Source organism: Lynx canadensis, chromosome A1 (assembly GCF_007474595.2).
Source record: "Lynx canadensis isolate LIC74 chromosome A1, mLynCan4.pri.v2, whole genome shotgun sequence".
Taxonomy (NCBI): Eukaryota; Metazoa; Chordata; class Mammalia; order Carnivora; family Felidae; genus Lynx; species Lynx canadensis.
In genome coordinates, this window is record NC_044303.2 from 233049644 (window position 1) to 233077375 (window position 27732).

The following is a 27732-nucleotide window of genomic DNA, read 5'->3' on the forward strand; positions in this document are numbered from 1 at the left end:
TGGAACCATTAGGAAAGAGATTGGCTCCATTTGTGAATGGGTATGTAGCCATTCTGAATTCATTTAGTTTGTAATAATGTCATTTAGTTAAAGAAATTAACGCTCATTAAGAAAATTAGTATGGAGATTAGGTTACTGCAGGACATTCATTGCTTGGAAGGGCAAAGTTTCGAGACATGGAGTTAATATGTTGGCACCTGTATTAATTAAATATTTCTACAGACAGCGTCTGCTTGGTGAGAGACATACAATGTATAGAGAGAAATTTCAGGATTCCCCTGAGGGCTTCCAGAAAGACAACTTTAGCCATTCAGTTATGAATCACATAAGCAAGCGGGAGGAATTTTGACATGTGCTCGTTTTACAAAGTAAATATCCTCCCTTCAGAATGAATTTAGTATCTTCCAAATCTCAACGCCTTGAGTTTTTGTTTGCATTGACTTTGGATTAGCTTCTAAAGACTGTACTTTCCTTCATTAATTCGTTCAGAGTCTATTTATTGATCTCAATAGGTGCCAAGCACCAAGCAAGCCCCTAAGCGTGGGATGGCAGATGAAGAAGTATCCCTGACCCTGTCTTCATGGGGCTCAGAGTCTAAAGAGTAACTCTGGCATAAATAAAAGCTCCCGAAGATCTGTTGTGGCTTTGAGCCACAGGGCCTCAGTGTTACCTGAGACTTTGTCCCCAGATCAGTTTATCGTTAAAGTCTGATCCTTGGGGCTCCTGGGTGGCGCAGTCGGTTACGCGTCCGACTTCAGCCAGGTCACGATCTCGCGGTCCGTGAGTTCGAGCCCCGCGTCGGGCTCTGGGCTGATGGCTCAGAGCCTGGAGCCTGTTTCCGATTTTGTGTCTCCCTCTCTCTCTGCCCCTCCCCCGTTCATGCTCTGTCTCTCTCTGTCCCAAAAATAAATAAACGTTGAAAAAAAAATTAAAAAAAAAAAAGTCTGATCCTGTATTATATTAGGACCTGATCTTCGAGCCTGCCCTCCCTGTCCAATTATTTTTTAAGCTATTTTTGAATTACAACCAGTGTTCCAATCCTAACTTTCTAATACTAACAGAATTCATCACCAAATTATAATCTACTTCTTCAATGGAGTCCTCACGCTGTGGGTTATTCTGAAGCTATTAAATGATGTCTGTGAAGACATATGCGTGATATGGTAGTAACTGAAAGATAACAGAACAGCAGTATGTGTCTGCCTTCATTATAGCTTTAAAAAATAGTTGACAAAGACGAAGTACATTCACCAACATCTAATTATCATTCTGAAGAGCACCCCATCAGAGGGGCTTGAGCCGAAACACTGTTTTTTTAAGTGAAATCACAAGTTAACACCCCCAGGTTCTAGGCAGGTTGGAAAACGAACAGTTGAAATATGCTAGGTAGAACAAGAGCATACATTAACTTGACTAGTAATTTACAAAACATAAACCATACTACGGTTTGTTCTGTAATAATCAAGGAGAAATGTAGTTTTGTGAGGTCTGAAGCTTACGTGGGTTGGTAGTGGTCCTCACTAAGGAAAAGGATATTGAATTATGAAGAATGATTAAGACCGATCTCAGGTCCTTAGGGAATTTCACGAAGCGAAGAAGTTTAAGTTTCCTTGGCTTTAGGGCAGGTCCACCTTTGGCAATGATATAAACACACATTTTGGTTCAGGTACACCACAAAAGCAAAGAACGTAGGTGAACGCCATCTTGCAGAGATGTACTCATACTCTTATGGTTGTAGAGGCCGTGGGCTGCCTCCACAACAATAGAGTATGAGTACATGTTTTTTCTTCTCTTTCTTGGTCAAATATTTTAATGTGATCGTATTATCGTAACCCAGGGGAGCACAGTTTCTAAACAGCTGATGTCCCAAGTTGATCACAACTGCTCGATTCCAGAAGCACTTTCGGCTTGCTTATTTCAAATACCCTCTACTCTTGTAACTATTTCTTTTTTACTGTCAATTTTCCCAAAATGCTTCACTGTAAAATGTGTATCAATCTTATTCAATTTTTTCTCAATTTTTAAAAAAAATGTTTATTTATTTTTCAGAGAGAAAGAGACAGAGTGCAATCAGGGGAGGAGAAGAGAGACAGGGAGATACAGAATCTGAAGCAGGTTCCAGGCTCTGAGCTGTCAGCACAGAGCCCATTATGGGGCTCTAACTCATGAACCGCGAGATCATGACCTGAGCCGAAGTCGGACACTTAACTGATTCAGCCACCCAGGCGCTCCCAATCTTGTTCAGTTTTAAAACAGATTTTTCAGGAAAATCTGAGTGTTCTATGCACCTAATACGACTTTAATTAAAAACCATCCACTTAGCATTACTGGCAATACATATTGATTATTCTAATTTCATATTAAAAGCAAATTTAAATGTAAAAAATCATCTTTGTGTTGAATCAATGTCATTTAGTGATAAGTCAATAGGGAATGGTTTTCGATGTATTAGAAGTTTGTAACTAATTGAAATTCTAGGCCACTAATTTCATTTACAAATCATAACATGCAACATGAATTCCTATTAAATGCCTTTAGCAAGTGATACATAATGAGTATAAGCGTGTATTTTTACTAGTAATTATATCTTTGTTTACTTGGCATGCGTCCTAAATTTAAAAATGCCATTACAGTAGTTCCGTCTTAGTTCTTCTTGGGAATTAGAAATTAATCTTCTAGTAGATTTTTTGGTACTTGACACACGCTATACAGTACAACCACATTTTTCTTGCCTAAGCAAAACCCCAACACTTTATTCACATCCATATACTTTCTGGGAGCATTAAGGAAACCGTGGCCCAGCCATGCTGCTCTGCTTATCTTCCCGATCATGCCACATGCACATGACTGTCATCCTTCCTGGGGCCATCATAACCAGGGAGACTGTTCTCACTTGTCTAGATTCCAACTCCATTCAAGAGCCAGCCTACACATGACATCTCCCTGGAACTCTCCAGGCCGACCTCTCCCTCCTCTGACTCCTATAGTGCCCACCGTCTGAGCTTCTAACTTAATAGTTAAGCCTCCTTATGTTGTTACACAACGTTCATGAACCGGTTCTTCCTCCCTCACGAGACCCCAGGTTCCTTCCTGGTCTTTGGGTCTTCGACACATGGCATTATGCCAGGTAGTCAAAAAAATCGTTGTGAATCTATCCAAATGTGTATTTAAAATACTTTGTACCAGGCCACCTGGGTGGCCCAGTTGGTCAAGCATCCGACTTCGGCTCAGGTCATGATCTCGTAGTGTATGGGTTCGAGCCCCACGTCGAGCTCTGTGCTGACAGCTCTGAGCCTGGAGCCTGCTTCGGATTCTGTCTCCCTTTCTCTGTGCCCCTCCCCTGCTCACGCTCTGTTTCTGTCTCTCTCAAAAATAAACATTAAAAAATAAAATAAAATGAAATGAAATAAAGTAATACTTTGTACCACTTACTACAATACACTGTGGTGTGCCACATTGCCTGGTTAAATAAAGAGCCCACGGCATTTACACGTTTAGTATTTTTGGGATAGAGTGTTTTCAAACACCCCAGAAGTCGATATCATATAATATGCAATGATGTCTAGGGATTAATTGGAATAACTGTATGTATTCCACCCCCAAAATAACTTTGTTATTTACTACGTGATGTAACTTAATCCTCAAAACATTTCCTGTGAGGTGATTATTATCATTCCAATTTCACAGAGGTACTAATTGGAGAAAAGATGTGTTCCAGCTGGATTTACCAACTGAAGGACGTGTCGGTGTCTTACAATGCATTCCTCAAGCAGTTTATTGTCTAATTAGAATTTTTTTTCAGTCGTATTTCTAGTAAGACAGTGTTTTTCATGCCAACCTTAAAAAGCAGATTCTGAAGTATATAATGACATCGGTCATTAGGAATAAGATACTTCAGATTGTTTTAGAAATTAAGGTAAAGATCATTCATGAACAGAGAAATCCACCTATCCCACTACTATCATGATGATCGTAGAAATAAGTACTGGTTATTTCTATGGTCAAATATGGTCAACCATTCTATGGTCAAATGACACATGGTTTTTGCCCAGTATTTTAAAGTTTGCAGCACTTACTGGGAAATGCTGTCTTGAACGGGGCTCTGGGCTCTGCCCATTCCACTCCTCAAGCTCCAATCAAAGTCTAGCCTCCATTTATCTTCCTTTAAATTCTCCAATTCCCTCCCACCAAAGTGTCCATCCACCTCGCTGTCAAATGTCCTGTTTTTCCAAAGCTATGTGAAATGGATCACTTCTATCCGTCTCAGTTTAAATGCCACCGAGGTCAGGTATTTCCTGACTCCAGACCCCTCCATCCAAACAGGGCTTCTCCTTTGGGATTTTACTTTGCTGATGGTTCTTGCTATGTCAGTGTAGTCGATTAGTGTTTATTGCCTTTGCCAAATGATAAATTCTGTGGGTACAGTGACTGCATCTGCTTTGCTGACCCTGGCACCCCCACCATTTTCAGTCTGGCTCATGGCAGGTGCTCCTAAGTATGTACCAAATGAAGAAATGATTGGGACACTTTTAAAAGCCCATGTTTTATGAATGCACTTTGTTAATATGGCCAAAATTCTTAAGATCAAAAATAAGCTGATCTAATGACAATTAGTGTAACAGTAACAAGTCAGATAAAGTCATTGATACTTAGATAATCTTACATGCAAGAGATGATACTCAGTAATTAGCTCCCAATCTCTAGAAATACAGTGAGAAGATTTTAATGAATACACCTCTTTTCCCTATTACTCAAATTAGCAAATAGCATAACTGCACACTTTAAAATTTAAAGGAAGAGTTTAGAGGAAACAACAGATGTTGGCAAGGATGTGGAGAAAGAGGAACCCTCTTGCACTGTTGGTGGGAATGCAAACTGGTGCAGCCACTCTGGAAAACAGTGTGGAGGTTCCTCAGAAATTTAAAAATAGAATTACCCTATGACCCAGCAATTGCACGACTAGGAATTTATCCAGAGGATACAAGAGTGCTGATTCATAGGGGCACATGTACCCCAAAGTTTATAGCAGCGTTATCAACAGTAGCCAAATTATGGAAAGAGCCCCAATGCCCATCAACTGATGAATGGATAAAGAAGATGTGGTGTGTGTGTGTGTGTGTGTGTGTGTAAACACACACACACACTGGAATACGACTCAGCAATGAAAAAGAACAAAATCTTGCCATTTGCAACAACGTGAATAAAACTGGAAGGTATTTTGCTAAGTGAAATAAGTCAGTCAGAGAAAGGCAGATACCATATGTTTTCACTCATGTGTGGAACTTGAGAAACTTAACAGAAGACCATGGGGGAAGGGAAGGGGAAAAACTAGTTACAAACAGAGAGGGAGGGAGGCAAACCATAAGAGACTCTTAAATACAAAGAACAAACTGAGGGTTGATGGGGGGGCAGGGAAGGGGAACGTGGGAGATGGGCATTGAGGAGGGCACTTGTTGGGATGAGCGCTGGGTGTTGTATGTAAGTGATGAATCATGGGAATCTACCCCCAAAACTAAGAGCACACTGTATATACTATATGTTAGCTACTTTGATAAAAAATTATATAATAGAATGAATCAATAAATAAAGGAAGAGTTTAGTTAAATATTAATATCACTGTCTTGGAAAAGAGAGAGTAGTTTATCCTTCTCCAAGAACTAAGGCCTGTCTGTGAATATACATTTAGCTCTATACGTACTCGTCCATAAATGTGTTTTTAAATTAAACCTTAAGATTCTGACCAACATATGTTCTGAAATCAGAGACTTTGAAACACCAAGGAAATATATCAAATGAGGATAATCTAAGGTTATTAACCAAGTAAGGAAAATTTTTTATTAAAAAGACTCCTCATCCACACAAAAAAACATTTCAAAGTGAAAAAAAGCCACCTTCATATGGCCACATTAATAAGACATCTGTGATCCTGCATGCGGTGTCTTTGAAAGACCTACCTTCCCAAAGTAATAAGTTACGATGATTGTTTTTTCTGGAAGTACACTTTAGCGGAAAGGTAGAGCTCATCAGAATTTTGCCACGGTATGAAATATTTTGACTGAGGAAAACATTTATATATAAATGGAATTTTTAATGAAGGGGCATTTGTGCTTATAGAGAAGTTTTAATAGTTTAAGGGATAAGTGGCATGTTAAGAATGCGCCAAGCCGTCAACATTATCGGAAGAAAGATGTTTTTACAAGGGGCTTTTCATTTAAAACAGCTTAAAATATCCTGTGTAACCTTGTGGCCTTGTTTCACTTCTGCAGGCAGATTTGCAAAGAGAGGCTGGAGGGCCAAGTTAGGGAGTTGGTGGAATTTTCCTGTTTTCAGAATTTGAAGTTTGTCTAATGGTCGTGTTGCTTTAGTAAGGAACATGAAAGGGGCGCCTGGGTGCCTTAGTCGGTTGAGCGTCCGACTTCGCCTCAGGTCATGATCTCGCAGTTTGTGGGTTCGAGCCCCGTGTCGGGCTCTGTGCTGACAGCTCGGAGCCTGGAGCCTGTTTCGGGTTCTGTGTCCCCCTCTGTCTCCACCCCTCCCCTGCTTGCACTCTGTCTCTCTCCGTCTCAAAAATAAATAGACATTAAATTAAAAAAAAAAAAAGAAAGAAACATGAAAGAAAATTCAGGCCCTTTGAATAATTACGTAAGTGTAGCTCCCTCCTGTTTGCTCACCGCTGTGAAAATGGGATCGTGCCCAGACAGAATTCTGACGTGTGATACATACTATGGCATTCCGGCAAAATGGCTGGTTCAGTAAGACTAGGACACTGTGGGTCAGAACGTGCCTTCGCAGCCAGGAGGTCGCAGCAGGAAGCAGAAAGGTTCTTGATTCTCATCTGTGTCCAGGTCTGTCTCACAGTTGAGGGGTCTTCAGATTTCCAGAAACTTCCTACAAAACATCTGCCCAGGCAATGTTACTGAGGGCTGATTTGCTTACACTGAGCTTAGTGAGAATATGTGAAGTATCTTACCTTGTAGATACAAAAATTCACTTTCTTGTCTTTTACACAGTCTTTGGTTTATTCTCATCTTTCTTATTCCCTGGAAAAAAAAGTTATTAAATCAATTCTGTGTCTTTAAAATAAATTCTTAAAATTGAGAAATTTGGGGTATGCTTTATATACAGGGCAAATTCTACTCTATGGAACTGATCATTGAAATGACTTTTTAGTTTTAAAAAGTAAGTTGTTAAAAGATTGTATTCCCGGACCTCAAGAACTAGAGATTTCGAAAAGCTGGTGTTCACACTTAGTGTTGTAAACTTGTGCTTAAAAAAGAGGTTGTCTGAATTTGATAGAAAAAGGAAAACAAAACAAAACAAAACATCCCCAGCTTCCTTGTTGTTACTTCTCAGCCCTGGACCTGTTTGTGTTGGTATGAGATTGAGAAGTTTAGCTTAAAAAAATATGTGGTTTTTTGTCATTGTTACTTGTTTTGATTTTTAGAAGGGAGAAAAGGAGATTTACCAGAAATACATTTCTGGTGGATCACAGATAGGGAGTCAAATGAAATGATTGATCAGATATGAAAGGACCAGAAGGAATCCTGGATAAATGTTTTTATGATTTTTAAGCATGAAAGTTCTTTGAAAGTATGCACAAAATCCAGATGCTGTGAAGAAAAAGACTCATATAAACTTTACTGCATAAAATTTTAAAACATCTGTATCTTGAGAAAAAAAAATACTAATGACAAGTAGGAAAAGTACGTGAAGCATTATGGACAGAGGGTTAATTTTCTAATACAGAAATTATCACTTGCAATGACTACATAAAAATAGTGAAGCCAGTTAGTCAATCAAAAAGAAGCATAAAGGAGAAATTGGTTACAAATGGGAAATTTACATGAACAGAAATACAATAATCCATAAATGCGCGCACACACACACACACACACACACATATAATCTTAATCTCACAACTGAGTAAATAGAACAGATGAGTAGAAAAGTGTTTTGATCTATCAGAAAGGGCTAAGTTAACAAAAAAATAGCATCCAGTATGAAATAGGGAGAGGATAAAGAGTTACCCTTCAAATTGTTGACTGGTACAAAATTATTAATACCCATAACTTCTATCTCATAGCTCCACGTATAGAAGCTTATCATGTAGAAGATACGTACAGGGGCACCTGGGTGGCTCAGTCGGTTGAACGTCCGACTTCGGCTCAGGTCATGATCTCGTGGTTCATGGCTTTTAGCCCCACGTTGGGCTCTGTGCTGATGGCTCAGAGCCTGGAGCCTGCTTCGGATTCTGTGTCTCTTTCTCTCTCTGCTCTTCCCCTGCTCGCACTCTGTCTGTCTGTCTCTCTCTCTCAAAAAATAAATAAACATAAAAAAATTATAAAAAATACATATGAAGATGTGCATTACAGCCTTGCTTTTAAAGGATTTAAATAAATGTTCGTTCCTCTGGGTAACAGAATATTGCACAGCCATATAAGGAATAAGGTAGAGCTATATATACTGACAAAAGAAAATGTCAAAGTATATTTTTTAATTTTTAATTTTTTATTTTAGAGAGAGAAAGGGTATGATGGGGGGAGAGAGGTGGAGGGAGTAGGGGAGAGAGAATCTCAAAGCAGAGCCCGACGCAGAGCTCGATCCTGCAGCCCTGGGATCGTGACCTGAGCTAAAATCCAGAGTCGGCTGCTTAACTGAGACACCCAGGTGCCCTGTCACAGTGTATTTTTACGTGTAAAAAGCAGACAGGAGGCTGTGTGTACATTCCCCTTTGTGTGTGTTACATATAATCGTACATATAAAACAACAAAATATATATGTATATGTAGTCATATCCATACATGAATACGTATTTGTGCGGAGAAAATGTCCCCCAAGTATATGAAAGTGTGAATAGTGCCTATTTCTGGGGAAGGAAAGCATATATTTTGTCCTTGATAACTGTTCTGTTGGATTTCTCACATGAAAGTACTATGTGCTTGTTAAGGTAATTAAATAAGAAGGCCCTTAGACTGAAGTCGCCTTAAAACCTTGGCAGCTGACCTAAGCAAACCAAAACCAACACCAGGGTCAACTGCGCTTGAATCTGAGAAAGTGAGACTTCGGAACAAACGATCTCAGTCAACCAGGCTTTCCCAAATAAGACCACCACTTAAGCTATAGCCCATCAAATGATTTCCTTGGTTTGCTGCTGAGTCTCCTCTAGAGGATTCTCTCCCCTAGCTCCTGTCAGGGGAACCTCCTAGCCTGGTGCAGTCAGATTCACAATTTTGACGTCCCTCGGTTTACTTTTTAACACGGGCACGGGCACTTAGGATCATGTTCCAAGGAGGCTATGGCGACAGGCACTTGTTTCGGCCCCGTTTCCACGCAACCTAGTCCTGCTGTGAGGAGGACCAGTTTTAACCACTTGTCTCTGAACTTCTTCGGGTGGTAAATATATATTACGTAGCAACAATAAATAATAGTTTTACACCATCATTGTTTGATTTATTGTCTTTAGAGATATCTTCCCCTGCTGCGGGACTTACGCTTCATCTTTCTCTGCTTTGGTTTCCTCCTTTTAAAGTGATTACATTTATTTCATTTAAAATAAATGTGGTAGCTAATTGAGGTGTTGTATTTGTAAGGTCCTCTGAGGTCGGAATGAGCTAATAGAGGTCACGTTCTTGGAGCAGTGCTTCATATGTGGTTAACGTATTTGATGCGTTAATCACGATTCTTTTGTATCATTAATATTAGCAATTTACTGTTACTTACAGCACCTCCCTGGCCCACATTTGATAGTTATGCTATGATTTCTGGTCCTACTCCTGATTAATTGGTAATCCTCTAACAGATTCTTCCTGCTGTAAGGGGCCCCTTACCTCTAAGAAGATATTAACACTTCCCTGCTGCACTAGCTTGCCTTTCTGTGCTTCCATTTCCTGCACGCCTGACCTGTTGGTCCCTTAAGAGACAGGATTCTCCAGTGTTCAATGCCCTGCTTGCCTCTGGGGTCATCTTTTGTATAATTTTGGCTCTATCACTGTCGCTCTGCTTCCCTCTGCCCCTGAACACCCTCTCTTGTATTTATAACATATGGGCCAAAATCTTCATCTAATGATGCCCCAGTACCTGGTACTGTATAAACTGTCTCATTGAGACAAAGCTAAAATAAAATATCCACGATGTATATAATAGTTCTGATATAACTTATTGAATATTGTAGTTGGAGCTACATTAAACAACTATTGATTGACAAAATTTTTAATTCATTTTTAAGCTATGGTACCCAAAAGGAAGACTTCCCTAGTTTATTAAATTCAAACTAACCATGTTGAAGGGTTTCAGGTATATTTGCTTGTCCTTGGGCCAATTTCTTAAATCTTCTGTGCCTCAGTTTTCTCCTCCGTAGGTAAAAATAATACTAACTCCCTCATTAGAGTTAAATGTCTAAATGATATAATTTGGTATTTTATAGTAAGTGTTCTGCAAATAACATCTGTAACTAAGGTGAGGATGATGATGGTGATGGTGGTGATGATGATGATGGTGATGATGGTGGTGATGGTGGTGGTGGTGATGATGGTGATGATGATGATGGTGATGGTGGTGGTGACGATGATGGTGATGATGGTGGTGATGGTGGTGGTGGTGATGATGGTGATGATGATGATGGTGATGGTGGTGGTGATGGTGCTGGTGGTGATGGTGATGATGATGATGGTGGCGTTGATGGTGATGGTGGTAGTGATGATGATGGTGATGGTGGTGGTGGTGATGATAGTGGTCATGATGATGATGGTGGTGGTAGTGGTGATGGTGCTGCTAGTGATGGTGGTGATGATGGTGGTGATGATGGTGATGATGATAGTGATGGTGGTGATGATGGTGATGATGATGATGGTGATGGTAGTGATGATGGTGGTGGTGATGGTGATGATGGTGGTGGTGACGATGATGGTGATGATGGTGGATGATGACAGTGATGATGGTGATAGTGATGATGATGATGATGGTGATGGTAGTGATGATGATGGTGGTGGTAGTGGTGATGGTGCTGCTAGTGATGGTGATGATAATGATGGTGGTGTTGATGATGGTGATGGTGGTGATGATCATGGTGGTGGTGGTGGTGCTGGTGCTGGTGATGGTGATGATGATGGTGGTGTTGATTAAGGTTGATGGTGGTGGTAGTGGTGATGGTGCTGCTAGTGATGGTGGTGATGATGGTGATGATGATAGTGATGGTGGTGATGATGGTGATGATGATGATGGTGATGGTAGTGATGATGGTGGTGGTGATGATGATGGTGATGATGGTGGATGATGACAGTGATGATGGTGATAGTGATGATGATGATGATGGTGATGGCAGTGATGATGATGGTGGTGGTAGTGGTGATGGTGCTGCTAGTGATGGTGGTGATGATGGTGGTGATGATGGTGATGATGATGGTGGTGTTGATGATGGTGATCGTGTTGATGATCATGATGGTGGTGGTGGTGGTGCTGGTGCTGGTGATGATGATGATGATGGTGGTGGTGATGATGGTGATGATGATGGTGGTGCTGGTGATGATGATGGTGGTGGTGATGGTGGTGCTGGTGATGGTGATGATGGTGGTGTTGATGATGGTGATGGTGGTGGTGATGGTGGTGATGATGATAATGATGGTGGTGGTGCTGGTGCTGGTGATGATTATGATTATGATGGTGATGGTGGTGGTGATGATGATAATGGCAATAATGGTGATGGTGGTGATGATGGTGACGGTGGTAACAACATCTCGTACTTTTGAACATTGCAAAATTCTGACTAGCTTTATTCATGACCCCAAAAAGCTCACAGCGGCACATTTAGTTGTTTCCCCTGTATCTTAGGATAAGTATACATATTTCAACGAAAATTAATCACTTGATTTAATTAGATACTTGCTGATGTATGTTGATGGCTTGTTTTCTCGTGTGCAGGCTAAAATCGAGTTTCTTGCAACTAGTTCCCATGTCAATCCCTAAGGGCCAGACTCGCCTAAGCTTATGTCTCTTGTGGGTAAGGCTGCCTCTCTGCTGACCTTTGGGTGTGTGTTTGCAGTGCCTGCATTGGGGCCCAGGACCCTTACTGTGGCTGGGACATGGTGATGAAGAAATGCACGAGCCTGGAGGAGAGCCTAAGCATGACACAATGGGAGCAGAGCACCTCCACCTGTCCCGTAAGTGCGCGTGTTCCCCGGCCTCAGAAAGCCCCGCCCGTGGGCACTCAGCTCTCTTAAATCCTAACCCACACGTCAGTGGTGGCCATGCATTTGGGACCTTTCTCGCACACCCAGTGCTCTCTCAACTCATTCAGCTCTTAGTTTCCACCAGAGCCACGTGGGATGTTGCCATAAGCTTTTTTGTCTGCTTTGCAGAGAAATGCTTGAAGAGAAAACACTGTTGATTTGGAAATGGGATGTAGTATCTCTGTCTCATTCTTGGATTTTCTCTCCAGAGATTGGTGTGGACTATTTTGCCCTTTTTAGCATGAGTAAAATAGTGACTTCCACACCCATCAATTTCCCTTGGGAGCTATAATTCTAGAAACTGAGATAAGTAGAGCTTTTGAAAAAATAAAGTAAAGGATGTTACTATTGGACTCCAGGCGGGACAGTCTTCTGGATCCTGCCCAGGGTCCCGGGAAGGTCTGGGAGAAACAGCACGATGGCCATTCCCACTGTGAACCCACAGAAGGAAGAGAAACTCATTTCCATTTGGAGCTGGGTTTTCTGAATCTAGGGAGGAAAACAATTTTCTTTGCCAATTTATCTCTTTGAGGCCTCACTTGTAAGAACCAGCTTAATTTTTTTTTCCCTTTGTCTTTACAACCCTAAATGCAGTGATCTCAGATTCTTTTTTCTGTCCTCAGAGAATATGAGCAGGAACTGTTAGCCTCCATATATTTAAAGTGACAAAGTCACTGTGCTGTCACATAGCTGCTGATCTCTCTGTCAGTTCGGGCGCACCTCTGCAAGGCAGAGGTGAGAAGAGAAGAGGCACATTCCGGTATCGGGAAGCCCACGCTGTTTTTCCGACGCAGATGTCCGACGCATCTGGACACGCTGTTTCCTATGAAGGGACCTACCCTTTCCATCACCTAAACCACATATTCATGCAGCCTCTCCTTCCAGGGGAAGGGGAGAACCAGGCAGTGACATGGGGAAGGCTAGGATTAGTGAAACCAGCATCCTGTCCCAAATGTGGGCACGAGATAGAAGCCTTTTACTGCAAAGGTGTGATCACCACATCCAGGCTCTGAGCAGAGCTTTACAGATCAATTCGCCGCTAGTCCTTTGGGCTGTTTAGCCTCAAATTTTCTCACTGTTCCTTGAAATCGATTACAAAAATGCCAGTGTTTGTGCTGAGTTCTTTCTCGTTTCTGAATAATACTTTCAAAGCACAGAGATGCTCACCTTGAATCTTTGCAGCTGGAGAAAACAGAAATAGCTGAACTGTCGTTCTCAATTATGGGCATGTACTCCCCAAGAATCGGTGCATCTTCTCATAGAGGTATGAGCCAGCATTTTAATGGCAAAAAGGGCAGAAGAATGTATTAACAGTTCTTACAGGAACAGTTCTTCTCAAGCGGTAAGGCCTCCACTCCAAAACATGTGGTTTCGTGGAGATCTGAGACATGCTTAACTATGTAATGGAAAATCGTGACACAGTCACCCACTAGGTTCACAACAAATACATGCGTTGTCTATTTCTACAGGAAAAAAAATGGAGATGACCTAACATTTAAAAAGTGGCCAGCGGGGTGTTACGAAAGTTGTCACTGCTGCTGAGAGCGCAGTTTCTATTTCAAATTCAAAGAAGGTCACAGGGTGATATGGACTTGCCCTGATGGGAGGGCTGTCCCTTCACATCTCCGCTTTACAGAACCATCCCCGTTCTCTGTCTCCGTCTGTCTGTCTCTCTCTATATATACATACATATATGTCTATATACAATATATAATACATACACTTTTGATAAGAATATGCAAAGCCTCCAACAACAGACAGCAAGTTATGTCCCCTGGAGCAAAAGGCCGGACAGGAAGCTATGTAGTTGTCTGATTTAGATAGGCTACCATACAGAATGGGAACTCCCGTAGACCCAACTACTTGTCAAAAGATAGACTGAGGCATATTAGTTTTAAGAGTTTGTTGAACAGAACTCAAATCAGGCAGCATCCAACCCAGCAGACAGAAAGGAGCTCTGAGGAGTCGTACAAAACAAAAGACTTTTACAGACAGAAATAAGTGGGAACAAGGAAGTTATTCTAGGCAAAAAAGCAGGTTGCTTATTGCAAAGTTACTTTTCCTTAGTAGATGGCATGGGTCTATCAGTCAGAGGAGCTGGCTAGTGCTGCTCAGGCATTTCCTGATTGGTTGAAGATTCCTTTTCTGGGAGAGCCAGCACTGTATGTAATTAGGTCAAATCTCAGTTTGGTGACATGGGGCTTAGCATAAGAAATTCCATTTTAGGTCTATAGTTTTGGTTTTTAACAACTATAGTCATCGTACATCTCATTCTAAAAATCTGTCTCTTAGAAAGAAATGAGCTAGGGGCTCCTGGGTGGCTCAGTCGGTTAAAGCATCTGACTTTGGCTCAGGTCATGATCTCATGGTTCGTGGGTTCGAGCCCCACGTCAGGCACTGTGCTGACAGCTCAGAGACTGGAGCCTGCTTTGGATTCTGTCTCCCTCTCTCTCTGTCCATCCCTCACTTGTGCTCGGTCTCTCTCAAAAATAAACAAACATTAAAAAATTTAAAAAAAAAGACATGAGCTGGATGAAAAGTATTAGCATTATGACAGAGAAGTCTTAGGTATTTTTAAAAGCTATTAAAATGTAATTTTGCTTCTATTTTATTTGTAAATTTTTGACTAAAATAGAAGAAAGGTTCAATTTTATTGGCTAAATCTGTATTTCATCATTTCTGATACACCATTGGTTGTTTTTATTAAGAAAATAAATGTTGCCATGGACTGCAAGATACAAACTGATTTCAGAGATATTTGTATATCTTTATATATTATATATTTATATATCTTTATATTTATATCTCTTTATAGAGATATAAATATCTGTATATAAATATTTGTATAGATATTTATATATTTATATATATATCAGTATATATATAGTGTATGGATAGATACATATATATGTATACATATACAGGAGTATATATATATATATATATAGTGTATATATATAGATAGAATGTATATAGATAGATACTCACGCATATACTAAAAAATCTTAGAATCAGTGAAACAGTTTTTTTTTATCTACATGTCTATATCCAAAAGAAATTAAGGTTTATAAGCTGAGTGGTTTTCAAATGAGACCAGAGCATCTTATATCCAATGTAAAAACCCAAATGATCACTAAAAATGGAGATGGTTTTATGGGGAGCTCACATAATGTGGACGACAATGAGGGTAATGCCAGTCTCTGTGGGAAAGTACCCAGTCAGTCTTCACAGATTTCAGACCAATGACTTAGCAGAGCTGAGTTCCCCAGTCAGTGTTGCATTCAGAACATGGACAGATCGTCTGCTCTCTAGAGAGTTCCACTTGGTGATGGACCCCGGGAAACCCTCCCAGGGTTTCCCCAGGGACTTAGTGCCAGAAAAGACCTATTTTCTATTGAAAGCTCCCTATTTTAAAACATTTATGGATCTCTGTTGTATAGGAGACAAGGCAATAGTGACTGACGTATTGATTAATTTCTGGTGGCTTACGTAATTATAATTGAAAACATTATTCTCAGTTTAAGAGATTTGAACTGCTTGAGCAAGATCTAAATTTACAGGTCTGGAGTGATTTGAATATTATTTACGTCCTGCATAACTTGCAGTGTTGCTTGATAAGGATAGTGTAGTCTTAAGAATCGCCCTGAGCTTTATTTATGCCCAAACACATTCCACATTCTTTGTGGGTACATCATTACCGGTATACATCATACAATGAGTCCCCGTTCCAAAATACATCATGCAATAACCAGCAAAATACGTATACTAAATAAGCACCTCGATGGCTTGCAATAACTAGCTTCTTCCCAGGACACTGTGTAAATAGCACCTTTAGAGCAAAAAGATCCTTTAGCACGGATTGAACCCAGAGCCTTCCGTTTACATAGCAGCACCGTGGACCAGAGTCTAAGGGGTTGATAGAAGATTCTAAAACTACATTGGGAAAGAAATCAGGACTTGAACCCGGTGCTTCTGACATTATCCTCAATCTACAAGACAATGACATTCCCAGCTGTCAACGTCTCCCCAGAGCAGTGGCTGATGGGTTCACCCAATGACAGGTGACGCGGTGGTCACTTTACATCTTATGCTCAGATAGCCGGTAAGGCATTGTTTCTGAATTTTGTAGTGAAATCTACTGTAAAAGAAGGAAAAGGGAGCTAAGGTTAATTGTGTGTCTATACCATGTGCTAAGTGGTGTGTTAGGCCATTTCAGTGGATTATCTCATTGGATATGCATGATCGCCCCAGGGGTAAGCATCACCGCTTCCCTTTCACGAGTGGAAGACCTGTGGCTCCCAGGCAATAAAGACTGTCCCTATCTGTCTATGTGACTAAGAGGTCACATGCCGTTCCTGCTTAGTCCTCTTCAAAGGTGCTCTCCTTCCCTCGTGTAATTCACTCATGGGGAGAGACAGGGAAATTAAGTTGATGTTGTAACATGGAGACAGTCTGTTCCACGGGGCAGATCCAATATCCTGGTTTGTTACCATCTCTGACCAAAGGTGCATGAAACTTTGGAAATGCATGAAGGAAGATCTTTTGACTTCTGAAAAAACATCCCAGTAGAAATAGAAGAGTTCACTTGAGTTACAAGAGAATAATGGTTGGAGTACAGCAAGACCTTAAAGGCACACTCCATGGATTTCTGTACCCATCAAATGCATCTACATGCTTGGTTCCTTGGGAATGAATGAGTTGAACATGAGGGATTTAAACGTGGGATTACAGGTTATGCTTGTTAGCAAAAATTGAATCTTAGCTAGCACTTAGAAATCCATTATTTCCTAGGTAAAGGGAAATTTGCTATTATACAGTTATGGATAAAAGTGTAAGTACTGGTTTCCACACGACTCCCATCAGGGAAGGATCTAGAATCACAGAATGAAGTGGCTAAGATCGCAGGCTCTTGATTAGTTTGTTTACACCGATTCTTGGGTCCCTTACAGCCAGTACTCTGAATAAATTGAGCCTAATCTGAACCTCAGTTCCCCTGTCTGTAAAATGGGATGTAGATACCAAGGACCTTGTGAAGATTCCAGAGTTAACACATAGAAATCACTCGTCACATGCCTGGCATCCACTAAAGTACCTACATGTGGTATATGCTTTACTATGGTTTAGCCATTAATATCGTATCAAACGAAGCACATACCTCAAAGAGAAAGTCGCTAGGCAGAAACCTGGAGATAGCACAACCACAGATAATATATTCTAGATAGCTTTATTTCTGATTTCTAAAGAAAACTAACAAAATACAAAAAGACGTGCTCGTATGGAGAAGGGAAGCAGCAGAACCCATCCCGTTATTCATGGATCTGTTCCTTAGGCAGATCCTCAAAGTAATGTACTGAGCGTCAAAAGGAGCGTGTGGTCGAAGTGGGTGAGAGAGCCACCCACTGCCCACGTGCTTTTCTGCGTGTTGCAAGTTCTTCTTGCTCCAGAAGTTAATAGAACCAACTGCAGGGGTCCTGGATTGAAAATCTGCCCTTCAGCATCTGCAGCTACCCCCACTCTTCCCCTGCGAAGCCATCACCATTTACTCTTACTAATGCCTGGCTGGTGCTGTTCCTTTTGCTTTCCAGTGTATATTTACGGCAATAACTATTCTGTTTTTTTCTCCCTCATTCCACTCCATTCTTTCATTTACTGTCACTCGTGTCCAATTCTTCCTCTTTTTCTCTGTCGTCTTAGCTCAACTTTTACTCACATACATTTGGAAAGAGAATGTGTGTGGCACCTCTTTGCCTAAAGACTGTTATCTTATGCCAGTGCCCAAACAGGGAAACAAAAGGATGTGTAGTGTGGGGCGTTCTTTCTTTCCCTTTGAGTTTTACTGAGATGTAATTGATACAGCTTTACACAGCACTGTGTGAGGTTAAAGTGTTCAACACAGTGACTTGACTTGCATATATTGTGTAATGATCGCCACAGAAAGTTTAGTTAACACCCATCATCTCATGTAGATACCCCCCCCCCAATTTTTTTTTTCCCTTGTGAAAAAAAGGAGCTCCTCTCTTAGCAACTTTCAAATGTCCCATCTAGTGGTGTGAACTCTATCCATCATGTCGTACATGACCTGTCCAAGACATATTTATCTTAAAACTGGAAGTTTGTACCTTTTTAAAAAAAAGTTCATTTATTTATTTGGAGAGAGAGGATACGCAGAGGTGGGGAGGGACAGAGAGAGAGAGAGAGAGAGAGAGAGAGAATCCAAAGCAGGCTCTGCACCAGTAACACGGAGCCCAATACCAGGCTTAAACTCAGAAACCATGAGATCATGACCTGCACCTAAACCAAGAGCTGGATGCTTAACTGACTGTGCCACCCAGACACCCCGAAGTTCGTACCTTTTGACCTCCTTCTTTCCCCTAGTTCCTCTCTCCCCCACTCGACGCATCTGACAGCCACAAATCTTACCCCTTTTTCTATGAGTATGGGTTCTTTTTAGGTTTCACTTGTATCGGATATCGTAGAGTATCTATCTTTCTCTGTCTTATTGCATTTAACATCGTGCCCTCAAGGTCCATTTATGTTTTTCCACATGGAAAGATTTCCTTCCCTTTGATGGCTGAATAGTATTCATATATTTTATATACATATGATATATATGTGTGTGTGTGTGTGTGTGTGTGTGTGTGTGATATATACATGTGAGATATATATATATATATATATGAGATATATATGAATTATATATTATACATATATGAGGTATATGAGATACCTCCTATATATTTTTATATATACTATATAAAAGAGTGGTATATATAGCACATTTTCTTTACGTACTCATTCTTCAGTGGACACATAGGTCGTTTCCATGTCTTGGCTGTCATAAGTAATGCTACAGTGACTGTGGGGGTGCCACTAACTCTTCAGCGTAGTGATTTGGTTTCCTTCGGCTCTAAACCCGGAAGTAGAATTGCCGGGCCATGTGGTAGTTCACTTTTAGCTCCTTGAGAAATAGTGGTTCTTAACTGAGGGAGATTTTGCCCCCAGGGACATCCAGCAAAGTCCATAGAAACTTTGGTTGTCACAACCAGGGCTGGGGGGCCACTAGCATCTATAGTGGGTGGACAACGGAGATCACGAATGCACAGGGCAGCCCCCATGACAAAGAATCCTCTAGCCCAAATGTCAATAGTGCTGAGGTTTTACAACCCTGGTCTCATGGACAGGAAAATGCTGACCAGTATTTCCAATTATACCCTCCAAATTGTGAGTCGGGCAATCTTTGGCATGTTATAAAATTTTCTTACATCTACATTTGCTTTTTCTGTAAAAATCGTAGGCCTAACCAGAATTAAATTCCTTGTGAACAGGGTCTTACAAAGGACCGGTTCTATCCTCCAGCGATGGGGAAGCAGCAGTTTCAGGAGTGATTCTGATGCCCAGTTTGGGGGGGCCGTGGGTGAGCAGCTCTCTTATTTCCTGGCCTGCTTCTCCACAGGGGCACCAAGCAGCGAATTCTCACATAACAGTGTCCGCAGCAGAGAGAGAGAGAGAATATTCTGCTTTTATCTGGAGGAAAGTCATTTCTGGACTCCTCTTTCACTCTCCTCTGGAGTCTCCTTGACCAGAATCTGGTCACATGTTCTTTCGTGGGCCCAACACTGGCCCAGGTGAGTGGGGTTCCCATGACAGCCTTAGACCCTCCTGCTAAGCGCACAGCTGGTGATGCCAACCCAGCCCTCCCACAGTTACCTACTGTCTCCCCGGAATGGTAAGGAATGATCCCCATGATGAATGCAAAACCCCTTTTATTCAAAGTGATTCTTTCGTAAAAAACCATCCACCCTGGTTGGTGTTCTTGCCCTTTGGGCTGAAGAAACAGATTCTCAGATTCCCTCCAGGACTGGAAATTAATTTCAAGAGAGCGTATGAATTGGGCAGGAACCTCAAAGTTGTCAGGAAACAGGCAATGACTCTGACTCCTCCTCTCCGTGTCTGTCTGCCTGCCTGTTTCTGTCTCACTTGTATCTGCCCTATATTGATTTCACTTCTAATCACCCTACTGATGAATTTAGCTCACATGACGTTTACCTTGGTTGTGGGTTTGACTCATGACCGTGAAGTCTAAATATGTTTCCATCACAATCTGCCCTCTTTCAACATTCTGGATGATTTCTGTCTCCACGAACATTCTTTTGTCATGATCACAGTGGATTTCTCCTGGCCTCACCAGTCTTCAATTTCTCCATATTCTGTGGGTTCCAGGTTTCCTCAAAACCTCCTGTAGCTAGAGAGACCCTAACAGTCTCCACGCCTATTTCCGTCATATGTTAGACAGCGAAACATAGGCGAGGTTTAGAAACATAGAGGTTTAGAAGAGAGGCAAATGGAAGGGACCAGATGGCTCACAGAGGGTCAGTCTCCTGACAGTGCTCCGTGCTGGCCTTCATCCCCTTCCCCAGCCACTCTCTCCGCCATGGGCCTGTCCTTCCCCACCTCCAGCTTGCCCCCCACCCAGGCTTGGGTCTAGATAGTGGGAGACTTGGGCAGGAGCAGAGACACTGGGGTATGTCTTCCTTGCCGTCTTCCAGCCTAGGCTGCAGCCCTGTCAGGCTGCCCTTCCCCAGGCTCTGCCTCACCCAGCCCCCATAACCCCATTCTTCTCTCTCTTTCCGAAAGGCTGAGGACAGTTACAGGTTTGGATTAAAAGGCACATGGGGATTTGTTTGGACTTAAAGGCCCGTGAGGGGATTTGTTAGCTTGGGTTCCATGTTGAATCACAGTGAAGGCAACGACTGATCCCTTCCTACCTACATGAGAGCCCTTTGGGGCCGAGGCAAGAGGGCGAGCTGGTCAGCGGTAGTGGAGGGACGTGGGAACTCCCAAGTGGCAGGGCCTTTGCTGCTTTAAGAACATTTTGGTGGGAGTGATTAGTGGCTTCAATCAGCTTGTCATATGGGGCTCGGTTCTCTGAGAAAACACTGGAGGCTCCAGGGAAACTTACGGTCAGAGTACGAGCTGCATTTTTATCCTGACCGAAGCTGGTCGTGGACCTTGGAAATGGGGACTTTTTCCTCTTGGGAAAAATCTGCCTTTGAGTGTTCACTGTCACTGTCACTCTGGGTCAGGTCCAGTGAGTCACCTCGAATCCAGCTCGATTCCCTCCTCTTTGCTTCTTCTGGAAAGAGCCCGGCGTGGTAGGGAATTCTGGATTTTCGTCCACCTAGTGGACATAAAAGGTTAGAGTGCTGACAAGAAAGCGGGAGACAGAAAGTGAAACTGTGGCAGTTGGAGGTGACGCACCAGCCACGTCAGCGCACGCGGACACGTTTCACGTGGACTCCGTCCTACTGTACTTGGAGAAGTGACGGAACAAAAGTAAAGCTCACCTGTGCTTTTCACGCGCAAAATATGGCACTGGCACTTTTCTGAAATGGGGAGGTACAGGGACAGTTCGTGGCCTGGAAAGAACGACCTGCCTCATCTGTGGAGTCCTGTCTTGTGTAGAGGTTGAGGCTTCAAACGTGTCACGACTAGGGTAGGGTAGGAAGGAGCAGCTGGGAGCAGCAGAGGGGGAAGTGAAAGAACGCAGCCACGTACCGTCCTCTTCGTGTGTCGTGCTTTCTAAGAAATACCGACGTCGCCATATTAAAGTTAGGAGGTTTGGACTGTAGGCCTCCTTCCGGCCGTTCAGGGTCAGGCTGCTTTTTCCCACAGGGTGACTGAGGACTCAGTCCCAGGACTCACGGACCACCCTGTGGCTCTATTGTCAGAGGTGACCTGAGGTCGTCCAGTCGTCCGTGTCCATGGGGAGCCCCGTCCAGCCAGGCGGCAGCGGGCACAGTCCCCAGCAGCCTTCCCAGGTCGGGCGTGCTGGTTGGACGGCCCCTTCTAGGCCCGCACACAGCTTTCAGTGCTCGGAGCCCCTTCCTTGCCCTGACCCGCGGGAGCGGGTTCCTGCCAGGCCCTTCCTTGCCGACGGGTTACGGTGTGGCTGTGACCGGGATATGCCTATCGGCTACTACAGTCCTGGCTGCTTCAATAGGCCAAAAATTCAATGTTGGCAGTTTGCACTGACATTTGAGCTGGGCCAGGTCTTAAATGAAACGAATTGGCCAATCTTTCTTCTACGGGACATAAAAATTCAACAGAGTTGCACATCTGTGATTTCTCACTCCAGTTCTGCTCGTTCCTTGGGTTTCTCGCATTAGTGGACAATTCTGTGGTCGGCTGATGGCCAAGCCCTTGGCTTCCTTCACTCCCCTCCCCCGTCGCCCCCTCCCCCCCTCCCCTTCCTCCCCTCCCTTCTTCTCCATCATGGCCCCCACCAATGACCTCGGCCGCCTTACTTTGAAATCCCTCCCTGTTCATCCCTCTTGAACTTTAACATCAAAATATTCTCAACGTGCTCTGATTGTACTGTGAGAGACCTTTCAGTTTTTCTCTCTGTTTACAGCCCTAACCCTTCCTGACATCCTCTCTTGTGTCTGCTTCCTAGACGAGGAATCTCACCGTGGACGGGCACTTCGGCGCGTGGTCTCCGTGGACGCCCTGCACGCACACCGATGGCAGCGCCGTGGGATCCTGTCTGTGTCGCACCCGCTCCTGCGACAGCCCGGCCCCCCAGTGCGGAGGCTGGGAGTGCGAGGGCCCCCGCATGGAGATCGCCAACTGCTCCAGGTGTGTCCCTCCCGACACTGGTGCCCTCCCCCGTGTGCGAGCGGACCGTAGAGCAGGGGGGACGTCGTCTTCGGTGTGCATCTCCCTTTTTCGGGAGGGAGGTGGCAAGGGACAGGTGCACTTACCACTTAAAAGTTACGTGATCTACTGAAGGAGGTGTGGTTTTATTTTTTTACTTATTTTATTTATTTCTTTTTATTTTTTTAATGTTTATTTTTGAGAGACGGAGGGTGAATGGGGGAGGGGCAAGGAAGACCCGGAATCGGAAGCAGGCTCCAGGCTCCGAGCTGTCAGCACAGAGCCCGACGCGGGGCTCGAACCCAGGAACCGTGAGATTGTGACCTGAGCCGAGGTTGAACGCTTAGCTGAGCCACCCGAGCGCCCCTGGGAGGAGATTTTAAACTATAAGTGAGATTGTAAATCTAAACGTGTTTAATGTGTTCATCATGAGATTAGGAAACATATTTGCAGTGTGCACAATGTTATTGTCTTGGTTGAGGGAAACGTCCATGGCAATCCAAGTCCTTTTCTGGAACACGTAGGCCAATAGCCCCTACCGGTAGAACACGATACATTCGTTGTGAACTGGCCTAATCCAGGCGGCTATGCTCGGGCCTCCGTTTCCTTTGCCAGCATCAGGGACCCCAGTGGGTAGGGGCACTCGAGTGCCATAGGCCCTCCACCCTGCCCTGGCCATTAGGTGCCTCCTGAGGATGAAAGCAAGTCTGAAGTCAGATTTGGCCACACCCAGAAAACTGTGACACAGCCAGTCCTTGCAAGTGATGGAGTCGCAGCTCCCTGTCCCTCAGGCACGCTGACATGGACACACGCGGAGGTTCTCATGAAGCAGATGTGATGCTTCTGGCGACGTTTAGTCGGGCCGGAGAAATGCACCCTCTGCTATCAACGCAGAAGCTACAGGCAAGAGAGCCCCTGGCCTCGCTCCCAGGCCGTGCGAGGACAGAGGTGCATACAACAGCGTCAGCTCGCCCAATCCTGACCTCACTTCCCGCATCAAACGCAAATTATCCCCAGTAGCCCATGTACTAAGCGTCCCCTCGTGCAGATGCGGGAAACGACATGTGTTGTTTTGCAGCAGCCTCCTCCGAGGCGTGAGCACGAGGGGGACGGTTCTGGTAGTTTCGGAGGCTACCAGCGGGGTCGATGTTCCTGGAGCTGGAAAGGAAGATCTGGGGTAGCAGCCAGAGCTCGTTCACCGTGTATGTATGTCTTTGGACAGTTCGAGTTTCCTGAAGCAGCGGTCTTCATGAGCAGCCGCTCATCAGCCCCCCTCAAATAACGTTGATACACTAGATCGCCCCTTAAATACTCGTAGATCGGCATCTAATTGTTTTTCATCAAAAGTTTTAGTACTCGTGGGGCACTTGGGTGGCTCAGGCGGTTGAGCATCCAACTCTTGATTGCGGCTCAGGTCCATGATCACGTTCGTGAGATCGAGCCCCGTCCGCATCTGGCTCTGTGCTGACAGTGTGGAGTCTGCTTGGGATTCTTCCCCTCTCTCTGCTCCTCTCTCCTCCTCTCGCAAAATAAATACATAAATATGTAAAAAGTTTTAGTAGTTGCAAAGATGTGATTTCTGTTACGTCCCTGTTTAAATGTGTTATGGGCTCTAAACGCTTTAGTGATTTGATAGCCACCTGCCCCTTTAAGAAATTGATGAACAGGCTCTAATTTAACATTCAGAGAATTTACGGTTTTCCTTCTTTAATTTCCTATTTTTATTCTCTTTTCCTTATAGAATCGTATCCTAATATATTACGTTTTTATGTTGAAAAGTCTTACACTGGTCACCATATCATGCTTCTCTGCAACTACCAGAATAACAAATTATATGCACGGAATTCAGAAACAAAATTTATATTTCTGATAACCATAGGCTTTATGATGAAATATTTTGAATATATGTTTTAAAAATTGCCATACGATGAATCTAAAATACACGAATATTACACATTTTGACAAATATTTTTTTCACACTTAAAATGTGAGATCTCACTGGAAATTCTTACCTTCAGGCAATTTTTTTAAAACTCCCACCTACTTTTCCTCTTTAGGCACGAGTGCAATTTCTTGCCCGATTTGGGGAGGGCTTGGCATCGATTCCATTCTTACATTTTTATTTTTCTGTCTACAAGTACTGACAGGTATGACTCCTGTAAGTAGATGGAAATATAAGATCATAGCATTTCCACGCAGTTCTCTGGATTCTTTCGAAGTTACCTGCCGAAAGCATGGTGATCTCATGCCAAAGATTGTTGTTATTGCCCTTTATCAGTTGATAACCTGTTTATGTTGGCCTTCAATTTTGTTCGAAGCGAAACATAGCCAAGCACCTAACCTGCAGACCCCCATTTTTGCTTACTCACTACTGTCCGGTACTTCCTCAGTGTGTGCAGAGTGCATCAGAAAGCCTTTAAGAAGACTGACCGCAGGCTTCCAATTAAACCTGTTATTCTTTATTTATAGGCACCTTGTTTCACTCAGTGGAAGTGTTGGGAAATTCAAAATATTGCTAGTTCAGTACATTTTGCAAGTATGTCTTTGATTACATGCTGTTATCACATCACATCATTTAAATATTTTTTTTCTTAACACCTTGGAGCTACAGATTGAGGTCATTCAACGTATGAAATGAAAGCCACGATATAAAGGAATTATCTAGGCCAGACTTTCAAAGCAGGGCCGAGTCAGACTGACAACGGATCTGGAAAATAGGGTTTCATTTTAAAATTAAAGTAAACGTTTGAATGTGCATCCTCATGACACCATGTCACTTCTGAATTCTAATTCTTAGGGAAGGAGAGAGGGAGCCATGGAGAGAGGCAGGAGAGAGAGAAACAAAACCAGCCATTAGGAAGGCAGAAGGTCCAGGGAAGGTCTGGATCCTTGACAGGAGTTTGTCATCTAAATGAAATAGGTTTCTACAGCCTTCCATTTTTCTTACCTATACCTTCCTTTATGGAACTTTTTCTCTAAGAGCAAACACAGCCTGTGCCTGACCTGGGCTGGTCAGGACACAGAGACGCGTGTGCAGGATGGAGACTGGGGAATGTCCCAAGCGCCTACCCCTGTGAGGGCAGGCAGGAAGGAAGCGTGGGCCAAGGGAGGACTGCTGTGGGCTGCAGCCCTGAAAAAGGACTCAGCTGAATGCACGGGGAGCCCCGTAGCTGGGACAGCCCTTGATGGCGGTTAGATCCTCTCAGCTGCAGTTCTGAGCCCCTAGCACCCTGAGCAGCTGGAGAGGCTAGGGCCGCAGTCCGGGGGGGGGGGGGGGGGATTTGACAGTAGCTGGGGGATGGAAGAAGCCAAGTCCTTGCCAGACAGCGCTGTTCTGCTCTCTAGTCGACCTGAGCCCAGAACACCCCAACTCAGTTAACATCCCAGTACCGAATAACCAGGAGAACGATTTCATCAATGATTCACTGGGTTGATTTCCTGTTTCCCCTGCCTACTAATTTGTTGTTGCTAGATTGTTTATTTCACTATAGTCAGTTTGCTCCCCTCCCCTGCACCTTCAGTGCCGTGACCACAGCAGCATCTTATATTTTAAAACAGACATCAGGAAGGCCTCTCAAATCAGTCTCCAAGCTCCCTCCTCACTTGCTTGTTAATTTACAGTATTTCTAAGAAGTATTATGTTGTTTCCACGAGGCTATCTGGAACACGGAAACCTCTGGGCAAGTCCTCTATGCCATCCCTGACGCTGCAGATGTGCGATCGCTGACTAGGAGAGCCCAGAGCGTGAGGGCGCTTCCTGCCCAAGAGGAGAAGCTGTTGGGGGAGGAAGGGAGAGGTGCAAGGGTGCGTTCTGCCCTCCGCTCCCCTTCTCAGGCCAGCCCAGGTCACGACAAGGTTGGTAGGAGACCGCAGGGCTACACAGATTAGATTATTTGTGTTGTTACGGAAAACAGAGGCGTGTCCACATGGCATTACACGGGGCGCTCTTTCCACCAAACTCAGGTGGTTTCCATGGAGCCATGGCAGACGCTGTATAAAAGTTACAGAGCTGTTACTGTTCGAAGGTGATGATCAGTGATGGATATTCTTTTTTACACTGTTCAATGGGAAGGAAAGGACCATCAAGTGCATGACCGCAGCTTGTTTGTGGCTACCTCTTTGGCATTGGTTCCACTTGACATTCATCCTCTAAACAGACCTGTGATGTAATTAGCGGTGATTTTCACCTTAGTAATTGAAGAACGGAACCCATCTTAGTGGTGCTTTCAGTGCACGAGTGGGTCGTTTTGGACTGATTTCACCCTCGAAATGGCTCATCCATGCTTACTTGGTGCTGGTTAGGGGCTGTGTACCACAACGTGTGCTTCAGAGCAACATTGACCAGGACTGCAAAGCCGGGTGCACGTAGACGGTTGCTCTCATTTATTTCCTGACTCACTATAGTTCTGTTATTTATATCCACTTCCATTTACCCACTTCTCTGTATACCACACGCCCCCTGTATCGTAAGTAGAATATATCACAGAATGTCATGTTTGTTAACAGGTTTAGGAAATGGAGAATTTCCAAACAATTTCGGAAGAAATGTTTCCTTCACTATGCTAACATATGAAGAAACTTTGGAAGTAAAAAAGATCCTTTTATTTATGTTAAAGTGGCCATTTCTGTATAGAATCCAATGAATTATTTGGATTTTTAAAAAAAATTGTGTAGGTAACAGGGTATAAGATTCTAATTACCTTTATGAGCAACCTGGAAGGATCTGTCTTTTTTTGTGATCACTTGGTTACATTATCATAAAGCCAATTTCTTATAATATCATACAGTAAAGCATAACTGTCTATTTTATGTCTATCATGAAGAAGTTGCAGAAAATAGAGAACTATGAAATATA

General features: G+C 43.3%; 1 protein-coding gene across 1 annotated transcript in view; it reads left to right on the plus strand.

Annotated features, from left to right (window-relative positions):
- Window positions 1-27732, plus strand: part of SEMA5A (semaphorin 5A) — a 477201-nt gene that overhangs the window by 377178 nt on the left and 72291 nt on the right. Inside the window, exons 13-14 of the mRNA XM_030332665.1 lie at window positions 12038-12155; window positions 22678-22859. Of these exons, the coding sequence (XP_030188525.1) occupies window positions 12038-12155; window positions 22678-22859 (300 nt within the window). The remainder of the gene's footprint in view (window positions 1-12037; window positions 12156-22677; window positions 22860-27732) is intronic.